The 16,989-nt window shown below is 38.3% G+C and overlaps 1 protein-coding gene across 6 annotated transcripts in view; it reads left to right on the forward strand.

The window, feature by feature from the left end:
- LOC135209047 (anoctamin-10-like) overlaps positions 1-7,139 on the forward strand; it is a 269,749-nt gene extending 262,610 nt beyond the window's left edge. For all 6 annotated transcript variants that reach the window (XM_064241591.1, XM_064241595.1, XM_064241596.1 and 3 more), the window contains 3 exons: positions 1,552-1,743; positions 2,087-2,335; positions 2,636-7,139. In XM_064241591.1, coding sequence (XP_064097661.1) covers positions 1,552-1,743; positions 2,087-2,335; positions 2,636-2,788 — 594 coding nt within the window. In that variant the 3' untranslated portion in view covers positions 2,789-7,139. The remainder of the gene's footprint in view (positions 1-1,551; positions 1,744-2,086; positions 2,336-2,635) is intronic.
- Positions 7,140-16,989: the final 9,850 nt, after the last annotated feature.

A 16,989-nucleotide genomic window follows, 5' to 3' on the forward strand; every position in this document is an offset into this window, starting at 1 on the left:
CACATGGCATCATTTTTCTGGCATTCTGGGAAACGTATGACTTGAAATGAAGCTTCATTCTACAGGTATCAAAAAGCATCTGCTCATTTCCAGCCACTCCTACAAATGCTTGATTAGGGTTTTGTTGGGAAGAGCCTGAAATAACACGGACAAATAAATTGCTTACGTAGATAACAACACAGGAATCACTGTATTAAGAAAATAGAAGAAATAGAGAAATATGAAATGTTAACATTTTAACAATTTAAAACTCGAAATGCATACAATCAGCTATTCATCCAAATGATGGCTGACTTGCACCAGAATATATGTTCACACAAGTGTTATATGTTATGACTTGGTGAATAGAATTTGTTAATATAAATCCCTCACAATGAAGAGAGTTTTGATTGTCATTATATCTGGCAATGCAGGTTGGATAAGAGACCTCGCATCATTAATTGTTTAATTTCTTACCTTCATTGGCTTTTGTAAATCATTTGTCGTCACGGCATGATTAACTTTATAAAAAGTAAAGTTTATAAAATTCCTCTAAATGATGAACATTATGCAGTTTGCAATGAAACTAAGTTTGCAATCAAACTAAGTGGTGCAGTAGATACTGGCTGACTGTTGTTTCAGCATTGTAACAACGCAGTAATTATGATTACCTTTTTCACAAAACGCACACCACTGATCAATCAGTGACTAATTAAAGATCACCAAGGAAACTTATCTACAGCTGACAAATCTGCTATGATACCTAAAGTAATGGGTTACACCTAATTACAACTCAAAGTTGAACATTTAGACTACAATTTCCCTAATATTGTCAAAAGAATTTTAAAGTTGCATTTTGCAAATTTAAATACAATTAAGAAATGCAGATTCGAGAACAATCAAGAATTGCACCTTTTATCATTTCAATGCAAATATATTAAGAACATCATAATAGGTCAGAGAAATTAAGTGTCAGTATACAGGACAACAAATTTCTTTTAATCATCACTAACAAAGTTATTCTTATAGTACTAAAATTTTGTTTTTCTTGTTATTTTGTGTGGACATCAATGATTATACGGACTGTGCGATGTTTTGATTATTTATGGGAAATGGTCTTCCAGTTCTTTTTAAATTTTAGTGCAAGAATAACATTTGTGATCTTATCAGATTTCAAGTTTCTTCATTTATGGTTACTCATGTTCACAAGGCTGTATTTGGGGAAACAAACCCCAGTAAATATTTTTCAATACTTAATTGCCATCATGATCGAACTCCAACTTTTAATTTACTTCAAAACGAGGATATTTACACTGGATATTAATATCATATATATATATATATATATATATATATATAGATATATATATTAATATCTATATATCTATAGTTTTTTTTTTTTTTTTTTTTTTTTTTTTTTTTTTTTTTTTATATATAAGCTCTACTCATATCTATCATAATATATATTTTTTTTTTTTTTTTTTGTTTTTTTTTTTTTTTTTTTTTTGAATGAAAACTTACTATCATCTAGAACCACTTCAGCACCCGTTGTAATTTCATTCTCTTAATCAGGATGCTTATGACGACTACCTGGAGATGTTCCTTCAGTTTGGGTATGTGTTCATGTTCTCTTCAGTCTACCCAATGGCAGCCTTCTGGGCTGTCCTCAATAACATCCTTGAGCTCAAGACTGATGCTTTCAAGCTGTGCCGAGTCTACCAGAGGCCTCGAGTGAAGAAGGTGGGATCCATCGGTGTCTGGCAGGTTTGTATCCATTAATTTTTTCTCTTAAATGCACCACGAGTCAGAGTTTGAGATGGAGAGATGCTGTACAGGAACGGTGACTTAGGCAGGGACAACAGATGAGCTTCACCTTTTGAGCAGACAGATAGATATTGTAGGGATACTGTTCATTTTACCCAAGTATGCCTGAAGTCATCTTATAATTGAACTGGATGCCTCCCAAAGGCACTAACTTGGGAGGGAGAGATACTGAAAATAAGTGACATTTACGAAAAATAACAATAAAATATAAGCATGATTAGCTACTTACATGCCATCGCTGCTCATAGAACTTCTCTACATTTCTTCTTGTATACCACTCCAGGGTGCCTTTGAGTTGATTGGTGCCGTGGCAGTCATGACCAACTGTGCCCTGTTGTGCCTTTCACCTCGTCTCCGTCCTTTGGCTCCTGCTGCCTCTCCAGTTGAGTGGGTTCTCCTCTTTGTCCTTCTTGAACATCTCATCCTTCTTGGTAAGATGGCTCTGATGTGGCTAGTCCCAGACCAGCCCCTTTGGGTACGCCAGGCACTCGAGAAGATCAGCTACCAGTCGAAACTTGCACTGAAGAATGAGGTAAAGATTAAGTTATTAGTTTTTTTTATATCTGCTTATTCATGTAACAATTTAGTACAGAACAAATTCCTAGTTATTTCTTTACTATACCTTTAGGACTTTTGGACCCTGTACATAAGTATGAGTATGTGAGCTTCGTGTACGATACTCGTTTTATTACCATTTGTTTTTGCAGTACTGACACTAAATATTTAGCAGTGAAAAAATAACAGGTTTTAATTCAGTCTAGTAACAACTTTTCTTAAGAAAAAGGTAATGAAGCAGTAACAAGTAAAGCTGCTGTGTCTTTATTTCCTGTAGCGTGGCAAGAAAACGAGGCGGCATCTATCACGGAGATTTAGAAGTGTTCATGGTATGCCGCGATCAGGGTCCCGTTCCAGAGGCACTACCCCTGTTGCTCAGAATGGGGGTCTAAGACATCGCACACCATCTGGGAACTACAGGGAATACTAAATGTCCTGCTCAAGCCTGTGGAACAGTTATTCCCCTGTCAAAAGAGTGAGATAAAGAGGGCCATGGCTAAGTCTATGCAACGCCTTGGTGTTTTCTTGAATACTGAAGATTCTTGAGAATCGTTCTAGAAAGAAGGCAAGAACAAAAGAGGACTCTGGGATTTGTAAACTACAATTTACATTCTTCATTCTGTGGCTCTTTATCCAGCATAAACAACTGATATACATCAAGTTAACAGTTCTAGATAAGTTTGTTTCTGATCCAGTTCGTAATGAATAACCATTTAGGTTTGCAGAGTTTGCAAATCGACTTTCTAGCCCAATAAAATCCCTTCATGTGTTCGAACATAACTTACTGACCAAAGAATTATGGAAGAAACAGAGTAACTTATATTCCTTATTGTTGTGGTCGCATCATTATCCAGGTTAAGCAAGGAAATCGCGTTGAAGCAGTATTGACGACGTCTGTGGAACAAATTTCCTGCACTTTATTAAATGCCACATGAACTGGATGAAGGAAGCCCTCTAAACTGCATTAACAGAAAGATAAACTCTGTTGTTACTGACGGAATCAGATGATCCTCTCTGATGATTTATTTAATAGGGAGCTTAGGAATGTCACACGACCACTTGTTTACTTCTTTCTCTGTTACTAACGTAGATACCAAGTTAGCATTATGTGAGAGAGAGAAACAAAAAACTACTTACGAGTGGGATAAAGAGCAGATGATAACTCTTGCCCTGAAAACTTGAAGTTTAATGAGAGGGGGTACCTACTGATTGTTGACAGAAATAAGGGAATCCTATTGAAGGTTGTCTTCACCGATCATATACGCTTGATGATATACTTTCCTTTATCATCATTAGCCGAAACATTTTCCTGTTGTGGCAGTCTCGAGTCTTCATCCTTCAGAAACTTTCGACTTAAAATTGTTGCAGGATGCACACAAGTCATTCTTCACCAGACAATTCTTTGGTCACAATTTAGTTTTAGTTATATTTCTCAAATAAGTCTTTAAGCATTGTGTAAGTATTTAATGTAGCTTAACATACAGTCTTCCAGTGTTAACAATATGGCACCAACATACAGTCTTCCCTTAAACTAAAAACTTTGGTCACCCAATTTTCGTAGAAGAAAAGTCGAGTCGGTTCAAATTTCTCAGTTTTATTGTATATTTTTCATATTTATTTATTCGGGCACATTGTTTTTACCGCTGTTATTATTCTTATCTCAATTATAGTTTGAGCACTTTCCCTGGTCTTTTAGTGTAGTACATATTTTAAAAGTCAGCAAATATGTTATCAGTTTATAATCACAAAACTTGTTCAAAATGTATGATTAGCTCCCCTGCCCTATTAATAGACTGGGTCAAGTTTTTTCTTTGTTTGTTTACAATGCCAGAATTTAATGTTATATTCCTTAAAATTTCGAAAGAATTTTTGTGAAAGTTCACAGGAGACTGCGAATAGGAGCGAATGGAAGAACTTTCCAAAAATACTTTGGCTGATAAGATAATCTCTCTCTGTCTTGATCTGGTGTTAATTGCTTTACACGACTCAAGTCGAATGTTTGAATTTAGTGATAGCTATTATTTCTCAAGGCGCAAAGGTTACTAACGCTCAATTCATTGTTATTCCTGTTCATTACGAGGCAGTATCTACAGATACGGGTATGATCATTCACTATGTTACGTATGCAAGGGGCTCGAACAGACTAACTGAGTATAAGGCAGGTGCTTGTTTCTTTACTCATAACTAGTGTAACTTGAAAAGGAAGATGAAATTTGCCTGGAGCTCATAACTTTCAGTAAGCTAAGTCCAGATAGTCTGAACAGTGGTTAGTCACCCACTCAACACTGAAAGTGACAACTTTGATGGGTGGAAAGCTCAGATACACCGACTTGCATTAAGTCATGACACATCCACACATACCTAAGATTTATAATTATGACTGGCTGATGCTTGTTCCATTCTAATGTTAAGGATAAGATGGTCGCACCCATACGCATCTAAAAATTGCAACTACAACTGGTTGAATGCTCAGTGAGCTGTTATTGGTCTGAAGTTCATCATCACACAAATGACATTTGTTGAATAGCTCCCAAAAGATAAGGTGAAAAATAACCCTTCTGGCATTGCTTCTGTTCAACCTTGTGAACCGAAGTTGGACCAATAAGAACATTCTGATCCATGACAAAAACAGTTATGCTACCTCACTATCTTTCTCCTCCACTAAATATTTTTGAAGGTTTGCCTTACACTTTACCCCTAATATTTCAAGGTTTGCCTTATATTTTAGTCCCATGTTTTAAAGGTTTACCTTACATTTTAGCCTAAATATTTTTAAAGTTTTCCTTTTTAGTCAAAATATTTTAAAAGTTTTCCTTACATTTTAGCCCCATTTTTATAGTCAATTTTTAAAGGTTTAACTGACAGTTATTCCCATTTTTCGTACGTTGAATTTTTTTAAGGTGAACATTTACAGTCCAAGGTCTCATTATACATTACCAGCTAAAAGAAGTAACCTGTATACCTTGTACGCAGTTATTGTATAGAAATTCTTGAGTGTGCATGAAAATTTCAATTGAGTTTCAACAATATAGGGGTCGCCAGAAATTGGTATTGTGGCTCTTTTAAAGACAGCCACTGGTCAAGTTGCCCGTAACTGTAGTTACTTCATTTGTCTTTATTCAACTTTTTCTTTTTATTCCTTTAGGCCTGTACTGTTTACTTACTGGTGAAATGCTGGTTATGATTTAGAACACGAAGCCAACTATGATGCCAACTGTATTCACAAGTCCACATTCAAATAAGCACTTGACTGTATTGCACTGGTTTAAATGAGGATTCTCGACCATCCTCCTAAAAAATTACTTTTGGCGCTGAACAGCTTCCTACTCAAACAATTAAATGGATACATTTATTATATAAGGGTAATGGTGCTACCATTGATATCAAATCGAAGTTGGAATAGACACAGTTACTGGCACTAAAATAGACATTATAAATTGGTTTGAATTGAAGAATCGTGTAATTTATCACTTAAGTTCTCTCTATTGCAAAAACCCTACATGGTCACCCATCTAAGTACTACTGGTAGATTCCATTTCATACCCCTGGGCATGAACCCCTGATTTAATGGACGATAACTGTTCAATATGATATTAATTTAAAAACATCTCATTATACAAGAACATCAAAAGGAGTCGAACTTGTAATCAGACCATGCATTTCACAATGTTAATCATTGTATAGTCATGTTACTAATAATAGCCTGAGGAAAATATCACCCTTACTTTTCGGAGCTGCCGAAACTGTGGCAGGTCTTCCTTATTTTGTTGTTAATAACATGGCCATGATCCGAACTGCCCCTCAGAGAGAATCTGATGTAGATTATCATAGATTTTGCTCATAGCCGTCATTCTCAACCCTTGTGTTTTTTGGAGTATGAAAGGATTTAAGAGAGGACAACGTCCACTCGAACTCATTTCATTGTTATTTAGTGCAAAAGGCTTCAAGTTTGAAACTGAGGAACTGAAGCAGACCAGATAATTCTGAATCAGTACCTAAGGTTTAGAAGCTTTGTAAATAGATGTAAAATGTAAAAAGCTAAGGGCGATTGGATATGCTCAGCATAAGCTTAAAAATGACTGCAAAGTTAATTGCTTTAATTTTTAAAACACGATTTTGGGATATCTGATTAGCCTAACTGGAAACGAGCATCAGAAGATTGGATTTCCCTAAATTTACTGTTACGGGGGGACATCCATGAAGCTTGAAGAGACTTAAAAATAAAATTTAAATACTAAAAAAGTGTTCATCTGAAGCGGGATTCATGTATACCTGTAGAAAGTGAATGTTCCAAAATCACAAGGGTTCAAATGCCATTAATCCATTAATTACTGAACCCTTCCCCCCCCTCCCCCACCCAGGTACACCAATCTAGTCGCTATAGTAGTACGCTGTGATAGTAATGAATTTATTTAATTTGAATATTTTTTATTTTTACTTGTGTTGTGTGTTTGCCCAGCAAGAGTGGTGCGATGAGTTCATGAATGTGTAGTGTCATCTTTTTCGGTGATTGCACAGCAACTTATTTATATATATATAAGTGCATGAAATGGATATAAAAAAAAGATGCTGATTATAGTGAAGTGTCATATTATCTGTCGAAACGTTTGTACATTTTCACCGATGTACAAATTCCCTTCGCTGCCTATACTTTTTTTTCTTATCTGAAAACTGTGGTGCTGAGAGATTGTACTTTTGTTTTCTAATTCACTGCTGAACACGTTAAGAGACAAAATGCAGATTTACGCTGAATAAATAAATAAAAGAGTACGTCGGTTGAAGTGAGATTTATTATCCTGTGTTGAAAGAAAATATTAATAATTTTGAAACATCCTCACGACATATGGTGTCATGTGCCATAATTTTTTTTTTTTTTTGTGCAATAAATCTTTAAATATTTTCACGACGTGGTGTCATGTGCCAAAAAAAATTTGACCTTTTTTTTGGCAATAAAACATGAAACATCACGACATATGGTGTCATGTGCCATGAAAAGTTTGACCTTAAATTTTTTTCCAACACGCACATTTGTTTTGGATATGTCAAAATGGCCATTAATTTGCACAGCGCGCCAAATGGCCGTACTAAGCCAAAAAAAATACTTAAAAAAAAAAAAGTATTAGGTTATGTTTCCTTGTGCCAGCAGGCCCCTACCCCCCATACTCGGTTTTCTTTTTCTTTTTTACCAAGCCATGGTCGTTATAAGTCCATAACGAGTATAATGGTTTGTTGACTTAAACATTTCGTCTGGGAACAAAATCGGTGCGATGTATTATCTTACCCACTTGCGATTGCCTAATCCTAATGGCTTCCACACGAGATTCGTCCCGGCATGATCACAAGACGATGTTCTCTTAATTCACCTTGACACCCAACGACTTTATCGCGTTCAGGGTGATATAATAGCAACAAATCACGCTACCTTGCAATAAACAATTTTCCCCAGTCCCTCGCATCAGAAAATTGATTACGGCACAAAAACTTCACCCTCCCATTTTTGTTTAAGAGGAGAGTCCTCAACAATGTCCCTAAGGAGCGAACATCTTGGTACCTTTCTTGCCCGCGCTGAACTGACCGACTTTCTGGTGAGAAAAGCTAGTCCTTATTTTTTTTTTCTCTCTCTCTCTCTCCTTTACTCAAGTCTTGATTAATGTTATTAGCTGGCCTTCTTCTGGTAAATTACATCTCTCCTGGTTGGGACATACGCCAGCCCCCAGAAGGTGGGGTATTAGAGCAGATTCTCCCTAGATAACGTAACCCAGCACATTAAACTTTAACGCGTGTTAAATAACCACAGATGAAACGCATGATGATATACCTAGCAATAGTATTTTAAGGAAGAAAGTGTCTTCATCTATCACCCACTTTGTTCCCTCCTCATGGCTGCCGCAAACAGACCCCTTTTTGGCTAATTGAAGAATTTTTTTTTTTACACATCGGCGCTTGGAGCAAAGAATGATAACATAGATGGTGGAAGAAGGGAAGTACTATTTGGAAGTTATTATGATCTGTATGGTAGCTACTTGGAAATATAATATATATATATATATATATATATTATATATATCTATATATATATATATATAGTATAAGTAGGCAGGAGAAGGGCGCAGGAACATATACTCATCCATAGGATACATTTATCATTTATTGTCTACGCGTTTCTTGACCCATGGTCACATCATCAGGACATCTATATAAAAAAGGAGCATCCGAGCACATAATTAAAAGAAACATACATAAAGCGTAAAAAAACTTAAAGTTGAAACTAAGTCCAACTTAAATACTGAATCACACTTAAATACATTTACACATTAAAAACCAAGAAAGCTTAAAATGATCCTTACAAAAACAAATCAATAAAAGAAAAAAAAGGGAAAAAACAAACTTAAAATGAAGAGCAAAAGGCGCACCTCTGAAAATGGCAGAGACAAACACACTAAAGGAATACTCAAGAACAGAAAAGAAGGCGGACAAGTATAATCAAACAACCAGTTATGCTATGAACAGGGGAACAGCCGATGATTGGCAATTCAACGTAGGTACAATTCTTTTCATAAATAGACTTTCCAAGAGAAGCAGTTCTCCAGGTTCCCTGGCTAGACCAATTATTTTGAAGTTGTTGTATTTTATCGATGTCTTGCAACCTCTAGCGTGGGATCTGATACTGGAAAGTTCGGGATTAGACAATCTGCAGCCCGTACGATAACTCACGCCCATGTGAGAATCGGCCCTGACCTTGAGGAGGCGCAAGTCCAACCAACGTAATTCCCGGAACTACATCCGGGGCACTTATACTCATATACGACACCCGACGTCATCATGGGACAGAGGCGATCCTTGAAGGGAAACAAAGAGTCAATAGTTTTAGGAATTTGGGGGATTAGTTTAATATTGAGAGCACCAATATGTTTTTCAATAATTTTAGCACACTGTTTAGCCAAGTTTTGATTGGTGGGTAAAAAACAAAAGCTAGCATATATAGTAAGTTTAGGTACGCTACATTTAGGTATTAAGGGTGCAAGATTTTTATCAAGAACTTTCTTAATAACCTTAAGTACTAGATGGGCAGGGAAACAGTTGTTATAAAAGTACTGTTTAAGGAAGAGAATTTCAGAATGAAAAGAGAGCCAATTAGAAGTTAGAGATAGAGCCCGATGTACTAAGGTATCTACAGAGTTAATTTTGAAAATTAATAAAACAAGAACTATAAAAATTGGAGCCGAGTCCGGTGAATGTACTTTTCCTAAAAATGGTCATGTTAAAATGTTCATTGTCCTTAGTAACTAAAACTTCTAGGAAAGCCAACTTACCGTCTTGTTCTTTTTCAATAGTAAAATTAATATTATTATGGAAGTTGTTGGCTAGGTTTAAGAATCTGTCAGCATCATATTCATTTTTCAATAGAACTAATGTGTCGCCTATATACCTGGTGTAAAATAAGGGTGTCGTATATGAGTATAAGTGCCCCGGATGTAGTTCCGGGAATTACGTTGGTTGGACTTGGCGCCTCCTCAAGGTCAGGGCCGATTCTCACATGGGCGTGAGTTATCGTACGGGCTGCAGATTGTCTAATCCCGAACTTTCCAGTATCAGATCCCACGCTTGAGGTTGCAAGACATCGATAAAATACAACAACTTCAAAATAATTGGTCAAGCCAAGGAACCTGGAGAACTGCTTCTCTTGGAAAGTCTATTTATGAAAAGAATTGTACCTACGTTGAACTGCCAATCATCGGCTGTTCCCCTGTTCATAGCATAACTGGGTTGTTTGATTATACTTGTCCGCCTTCTTTTCTGTCCTTGTGTATTCTTTTTTAATGATTTTAGTTTTTGTAAGGATCATTTTAAGCTTTCTTGGTTTTAAATGTGTAAATGTATTTGAGAGTGATTCAGTATTTAAGTTTGACTTAGTTTCAATTTTAAGTTTTTTTATGCTTTATGTATGTTTCTTTTAATTATGTGCTCGGATGCTCCTTTTTTATATAGATGTCCTGATGATGTGACCATGGGTCAAGAAACGCGTTGACAATAAATGTATCTAATTGATGAGTATATGTTCCTGCGCCCTTCTCCTGCCTACTATAGTACCCTTTGATGTGTGGATTTTATATATATATATATATATATATAATTATATATATATAGATATCTTATAATATTAATATTATTATTATGGATACACATACATACGTATATATACATATATAAAGATATCTATATATTTTAAATATAAAATATTTCTATATATATACATGACATGATATATCTTGTATATAATATATGTATATGCACATATATATATTATTATATATACACATATAAATCATATATATTATGGATGACGGGTGGCTAAGAGGCGAGGTCCGTCATGGGTGTGTACAAAATATTTGGAAGAGACTTGCAGTGTCTATGGAAGGAGCCAAGGTGGGTATGTATAAGATAGCTATTGAAGCAACTCTCGTTAATGGAAGTAGGAACGTAAAAATGAGCTTTAGTTGTCGAGATGAATTGCTCATCTGCAGTAGTATTTGAGGCATAATATGAACTAAAAGGTGAGAAAATACTTGCTAAGGTGAAAGGACGGATCAATGTGTTTTAAGATGGTTTTGTCTTGTGGAGGGAATGAGTGATGGCTATTGTAGATTCACATCGCCGGTGCATCTGATGTCTAGTCCAGTCCCTTACGACGTTCCTGATTGGCTGTTGATAAGCCATTCACGGGGCTGGAAACTCTCAGTCTCTCGAGAGAGTTCGCATAGGCAGGATGTATGTTCCACCTCTCCTGAGGGATAAGTCTTTCAAAAGTGTCCCTCAGAAGAGGTGGAACATACATCCTGCCTGTATGAACTCTCGAGAGAGACTGAGAGTTTCCAATTCTGTCATTGGCTTATCAACAGCCAATCAGGAGCGTCGTAAGGGACTGGCCTAGACATCAAATGCACGGCTGATGTGAATCTACTATAGCTGGTGAAGAATATAAAATTGAGAAGTGTTGGGAAGCAGGAGGAGAAACAAAATGGTTTTGGTACAAGTGAATGATATAGTACTGCTTGTAGGAGGGTTCAGTGCTCTGCTACGAGCCTTTTGGGTAAGTGTATGAAGCAGCTAGTGCTGTAGAGGTGTTCTGCACAGTCGTCGGCTCTTCGTTCTTAAGTCGGCAATTAAATGACGAATATCATAGCAAGTGTCATGTTGTTAACCTCTGAAGCCAACCTTGTTAACAGTAGGTCTTACTGTTGACTTTTATTTAAACATTGTCATCTCTTCTAAAAGGGAGTGGCTTCAGTATAAAAAAAATCTCTCTCTCTCTCTCTCTCTCTCTCTCTCTCCTCTCTCTCACACACACACACACACACACACACACAATGGTCATTGCTGAATTTATAGTGTAACTGCTGAGTTGTGTATGATACTGTTATACATTAAAATACCCACACAAAGCTCATCAACAGTTCATCAAAACTCCATAAAACACTTGGACATTACACCCATCTTGCTCGCGCTCATTCTCACACTAACTAGGTCAGTCTTTCAATAACTATTTTACGCCATTCATCCACCCCTTTCTAGATATTCCCTTCCTCCTCTACAACTCCTCATATACACTAATTTCCCCAAGCTACCATCATCCATTCTTTCCATTGGAGCGCGCCATCTCAAAATACTCAGATCTGCCCTAACATTTCTCGCCATGTAAAATCCTAAGCCACATATAAACTGTTCATCGCAATATCTTTGATTCTTTCTGTCTATTCTTCCTGTCTTTTATGTTTCATTCCTTCTGTCTATTCTTTCCGTCTTTAAATCTTCAACTGAAAACCCTCAAGGACAGAGTCAACGACAGACAGAGACAATCTATAGGAAAAGGTGATGAATAAATAAATTTGAGGGAATCAAAAAATAAAAAAAAGACCGACACACCTGAATTCAGGATGCATCAACAAAAACCAGAAACGACTGTTTGTTTGTATGGTGTTTTTACGTCGCATGGAACCAGTGGTTATTCAGCAACGGGACCAACGGCTTTATGTGACTTCCGAACCACGTCGAGAGTGAACTTCTGTCACCAGAAATACACATCTCTAACACCTCAATGGAATGTCGAAGAACTGCAGAAGGTTCCTCAACTGCACTAGGACCAATATTCCACATTTTAGTTGTAGCCAAAATAACACTCCTAGCACACCGAGTGATATCCATCCTGATACTCAAAATCAAAACGCCGTTGGGAGCACCAGCGAGTAATAACAGCTATAGATCAGGTAGAGGAGAGTGCAGAAGACGCTCTAATCAAAGACCACAGTGGAGAACAATGCTCAAATCAAAAACAAGACCATAGTGGAGAACAGTGCAATAATCAAAGACCATAGTGGAGAACAGTGCTCAAATCAAAGACCATAGTGGAGAACAGTGCTCTAATCAAAGACCACAGTGGAGAACAATGCTCTAATCAAAGACCACAGTGGAGAACAGTGCTCTAATCAAAGACCACAGTGGAGAACAATGCTCAAATCAAAGACCATAGGGTTGGAGAACAGGGCTCAAATCAAAGACCATAGTGGAGAACAGTGCTCTAAACAGAGACCACAGTGGAGAACAGTGTTCTAATCAAAGACACAGTGGAGAACAGTGTTCTAATCAAAAGACCACAGTGGAGAACAGTGTTCTAATTTCAAAGATCACAGTGGAGAAACAGTGCTCTAATCAAAGACCACAGTGGAGAAACAGTGTTAATAATCAAAGACCCACCGTTGGAGAACAGTGCTTAATCAAAAGACACAGTGGAGAAACAGTGGCTTTAATCAAAGACCACAGTGAAGAACAGTGTTCTAATCAAAGAAACAGGGGAGGGGGAGAAACAGGCTCTAAACAAAGACCACAGTGGAGAACAGTGCTCTAAACAAAGACTACAGTGGAGAACAGTGCTCTAATCAAAGACCACAGTGGAGAACAGTGCTCTAATCAAAGACCACAGTGGAGAACAGTGCTCTAAACAAAGACCACAGTGGAGAACAGTGCTCTAATCAAAGACCACAGTGGAGAACAATGCTCTAGACAAAGACCACAGTGGAGAACAGTGCTCTAATCAAAGACCACAGTGGAGAACAGTGCTCTAATCAAAGACCACAGTGGAGAACAGTGCTCTAATCAAAGACCACAGTGGAGAACAGTGCTCTAATCAAAGACCACAGTGAAGAACAGTGTTCTAATCAAAGACCACAGTGAAGAACAGTGATCTAAACAAAGACCACAGTGGAGAACAGTGCTCCAAACAAAGACCATAGTGGAGAACAAAGCTCTAATCAAAGACCACAGTGGAGAACAATGCTCTAATCATCGACCACAGTGGAGAACAGTGCTCTAAACAAAGACCACAGTAGAGAACAATGCTCTAATCAAAGACCACAGTGGAGAACAATGCTCTAATCAAAGACCACGGTGGAGAACAATCTATAATCAAAGACCACAGTGGAGAACAGTGCTCTAAACAAAGACCACAGTGGAGAACAGTGCTCTAATCAAAGACCACAGTGGAGAACAGTGCTCTAATCAAAGACCACAGTGGAGAACAGTGCTCTAATCAAAGACCACAGTGGAGAACAGTGCTCTAAACAAAGACCACAGTGGAGAACAATGCTCTAATCAAAGACCTCAGTGGAGAACAATGCTCTAATCAAAGACCACAGTGGAGAACAATGCTCTAATCAAAGACCACAGTAGAGAACAGTGCTCTAAACAAAGACCACAGTGGACAACAATGCTCTAACAAAGACCACAGTGGAGAACAGTGCTCTAATCAAAGACCAGTGGACAACAATGCTCTAATCAAAGACCACAGTGGAAAACAGTGTTCTAATCAAAGACCACAGTGGAGAACAGTGCTCTAAACAAAGACCACAGTGGAGGACAGTGTTCTAATCAAAGACCACAGTGGAGGACAGTGCTCTAAACAAAGACCACGGTGAAGAACACTGTTCTAATCAAAGACCACAGTGGAGGACAGTGCTCTAATCCAAGACCATGGTGGAGAACAGTGTTCTAATCAAAGACCAATGTGGAGGACAGTGTTCTATTTAAAGACCATAGTGGAGAACAGTGTTCTATCAAAGACCACATTGGAGATTAGTGTTCTAATCAAAGACCACAGTGAGGCAGTGCTCAAATCAAAGACCACAGTGGAGGACAGTGCTCAAATCAAAGACCACAGTGGAGGACAGTGCTCAAATCAAAGACCACAGTGGAGGATAGTGCTCAAATCAAAGACCACAGTGGAGGAGAGTGCTCAAATCAAAGACCACAGTGGAGGACAGTGCTCAAATCAAAGACCACAGTGGAGGACAGTGTTCTAATCAAAGACCATAGTGGAGAATAGTTGTTCTAATCAAAGACCACAGTGGAGGACAGTGCTCAAATCAGAGAACACAGTGGAGGACAGTGCTCAAATCAAAGAACACAGTGGAGGACAGTGCTCAAATCAAAGAACACAGTGGAGGACAGTGCTCAATCAAAGAAACACAGTGGGGGGGAGGACAGTGCTCAAATCAAAGAAACACAGTGGAGGACAGTGCTCAAATCAAAGAACACAGTGGAGGACAGTGCTCAAATCAAAGAACACAGTGGAGGACAGTGCTTAAATCAAAGACCACAGTGGAGGACAGTGCTCTAATCAAAGAACACAGTGGAGGACAGTGCTTAAATCAAAGACCACAGTGGAGGACAGTGCAAATCAAATCAAACACAGTGGAGGACAGTGCTCAAATCAAAGAAACACAGTGGAGGACAGTGCTCTAATCAAACGATAACAGTGGGAGAACAGTGCTCTAATCAAAGACCATAGTGGAGAACAGTGCTCTAATCAAAGACCATAGTGGAGGACAGTGCCTCTAATCAAAGGTAACAGTGGAGAACAGTGCTCTAATCAAAGACCATAATGGAGAACAGTGCTCAAATCTAAGACCGCAGTGGAGGACAGTGCTCTAATCAAAGACCACAATGGAGAACAGTGCTCTAATCAAAGACCATAGTGGAGAACAGTGCTCAAATCAAAGACCACAATGGAGGACAGTGCTCTAATCAGACATCAGTGGAGGACGTGCTCAAATCAAAGACCACAGTGGAGGAAATTGCTCTAATCAAAGACCACAGTGGAGAACAGCTCTAATCAGACCACAGTGGAGGACAGTGCTCTAATTAATGTCCACATTGGAGAACAGTGTCTAATCAAAGACCACAGTGGAGAACAGTGCTCAAAACAAAGACCTCAGTAGAGAACGGTGCTCTAAACAAAGTCCACAGTAGAGAACGGTGCTCTAAACAAAGACCACAGTGGTGAATAGTGCTCAAAACAAAGACCACAGTGGAGAACATTGCTCTAAACAAAGATCACAGTAGAGAACAGCAGTGCTCTCATCAAAGACCACAGTGGAGGCAGTGCTCTAAACAAAGATCACAGTGTGAGAACAGTGCTCTAATCAAAGACCACAGTAGAGAACAGTGCTCTTAATCAAAGACAACAGTGAGAACAGTGCTCTAATCAAAGACCACAGTGGAGGAAAGTGCTCTAATCAAAGACCACAGTGAGACGTGCTCTAAAACAAAGATCACAGTGGAGAACAGTGCAATAATCAAAGATCACAGTGGACAACAGTGCTCTAATCAAAGACCACAGTGGAGGAAAAAGCTCTAAAACAAAGACACAGTGGAGAACAGTGCTCTAATCAAATATCATAGTGGAGAACAGTGCTCTAATCAAAGACCGTAGTGGAGGACATTGCTCTAATCAAAGGTAACAGTGGAGAAACCAGTGCTCAATTCAAAGACCATAGTGGAGAACAGTGCTCAATATCAAAGACCATAGTGGAGAACAGTGCTCTAATCAAGACCATAGTGAAGGACAGTGCTCTAATACAAGATAACATGGAGGACAGTGCTTTAATCAAAGTCCACAGTGGAGAACAATGCTCTAATCAATACCACAGTGGAGAACAGTGCTCTAAACAAAGACCATAGTGGGAGAGCATGCTCTGATCAAAGACGACAGTAAAGAACAGTGCTCTAAACAAAGACCACAGTGGAGAACAGAATCGAAGCAAAGACCACAGTAGATAATAATGCTCTAATCAAAAACCACAGTGGAGAACAGTGCTCTAAACAAAGACACAGTGGAGAACAATGCTCTACTCAAAGACCAGAGTGGAGAAGTGCTCTAATCAAAGACCACAATGGAGAACAACAGTGCTCTAATCAAAGATCACAGTGGAGGACAGTGCTATAAACAAAGACCACAGTGGAGAACAGTGCTCTAAACAAAGATCACAGTGGAGAACAGTGCTCTAATCAAAGATCACGGTGGAGAACAGTGCTCTAAACAAGTTTCACAGTAGAGAACGGTGCTCTAACCAAGGCCACAGGGGTGAATATTGCTCCTAAACAAAGATCACAGTGGAGAACAGTGCTCAATCAAAGAACACAGTGAGGACAGTGCCTCAATCAAAGAACACAGTGGAGGACAGTGCTCTAATCAAAGATAACAGTGGAGAACAGTGCTCTAATCAAAGACCATAGTGGAGAACAGTGCTCTAATCAAAGACCATAGTGGAGGACAGTGCTCTAATCAAAGGTAACAGT

The sequence above is a fragment of the Macrobrachium nipponense genome, chromosome 37, assembly GCF_015104395.2.
Source record: "Macrobrachium nipponense isolate FS-2020 chromosome 37, ASM1510439v2, whole genome shotgun sequence".
In the NCBI taxonomy this organism is placed as follows: Eukaryota; Metazoa; Arthropoda; class Malacostraca; order Decapoda; family Palaemonidae; genus Macrobrachium; species Macrobrachium nipponense.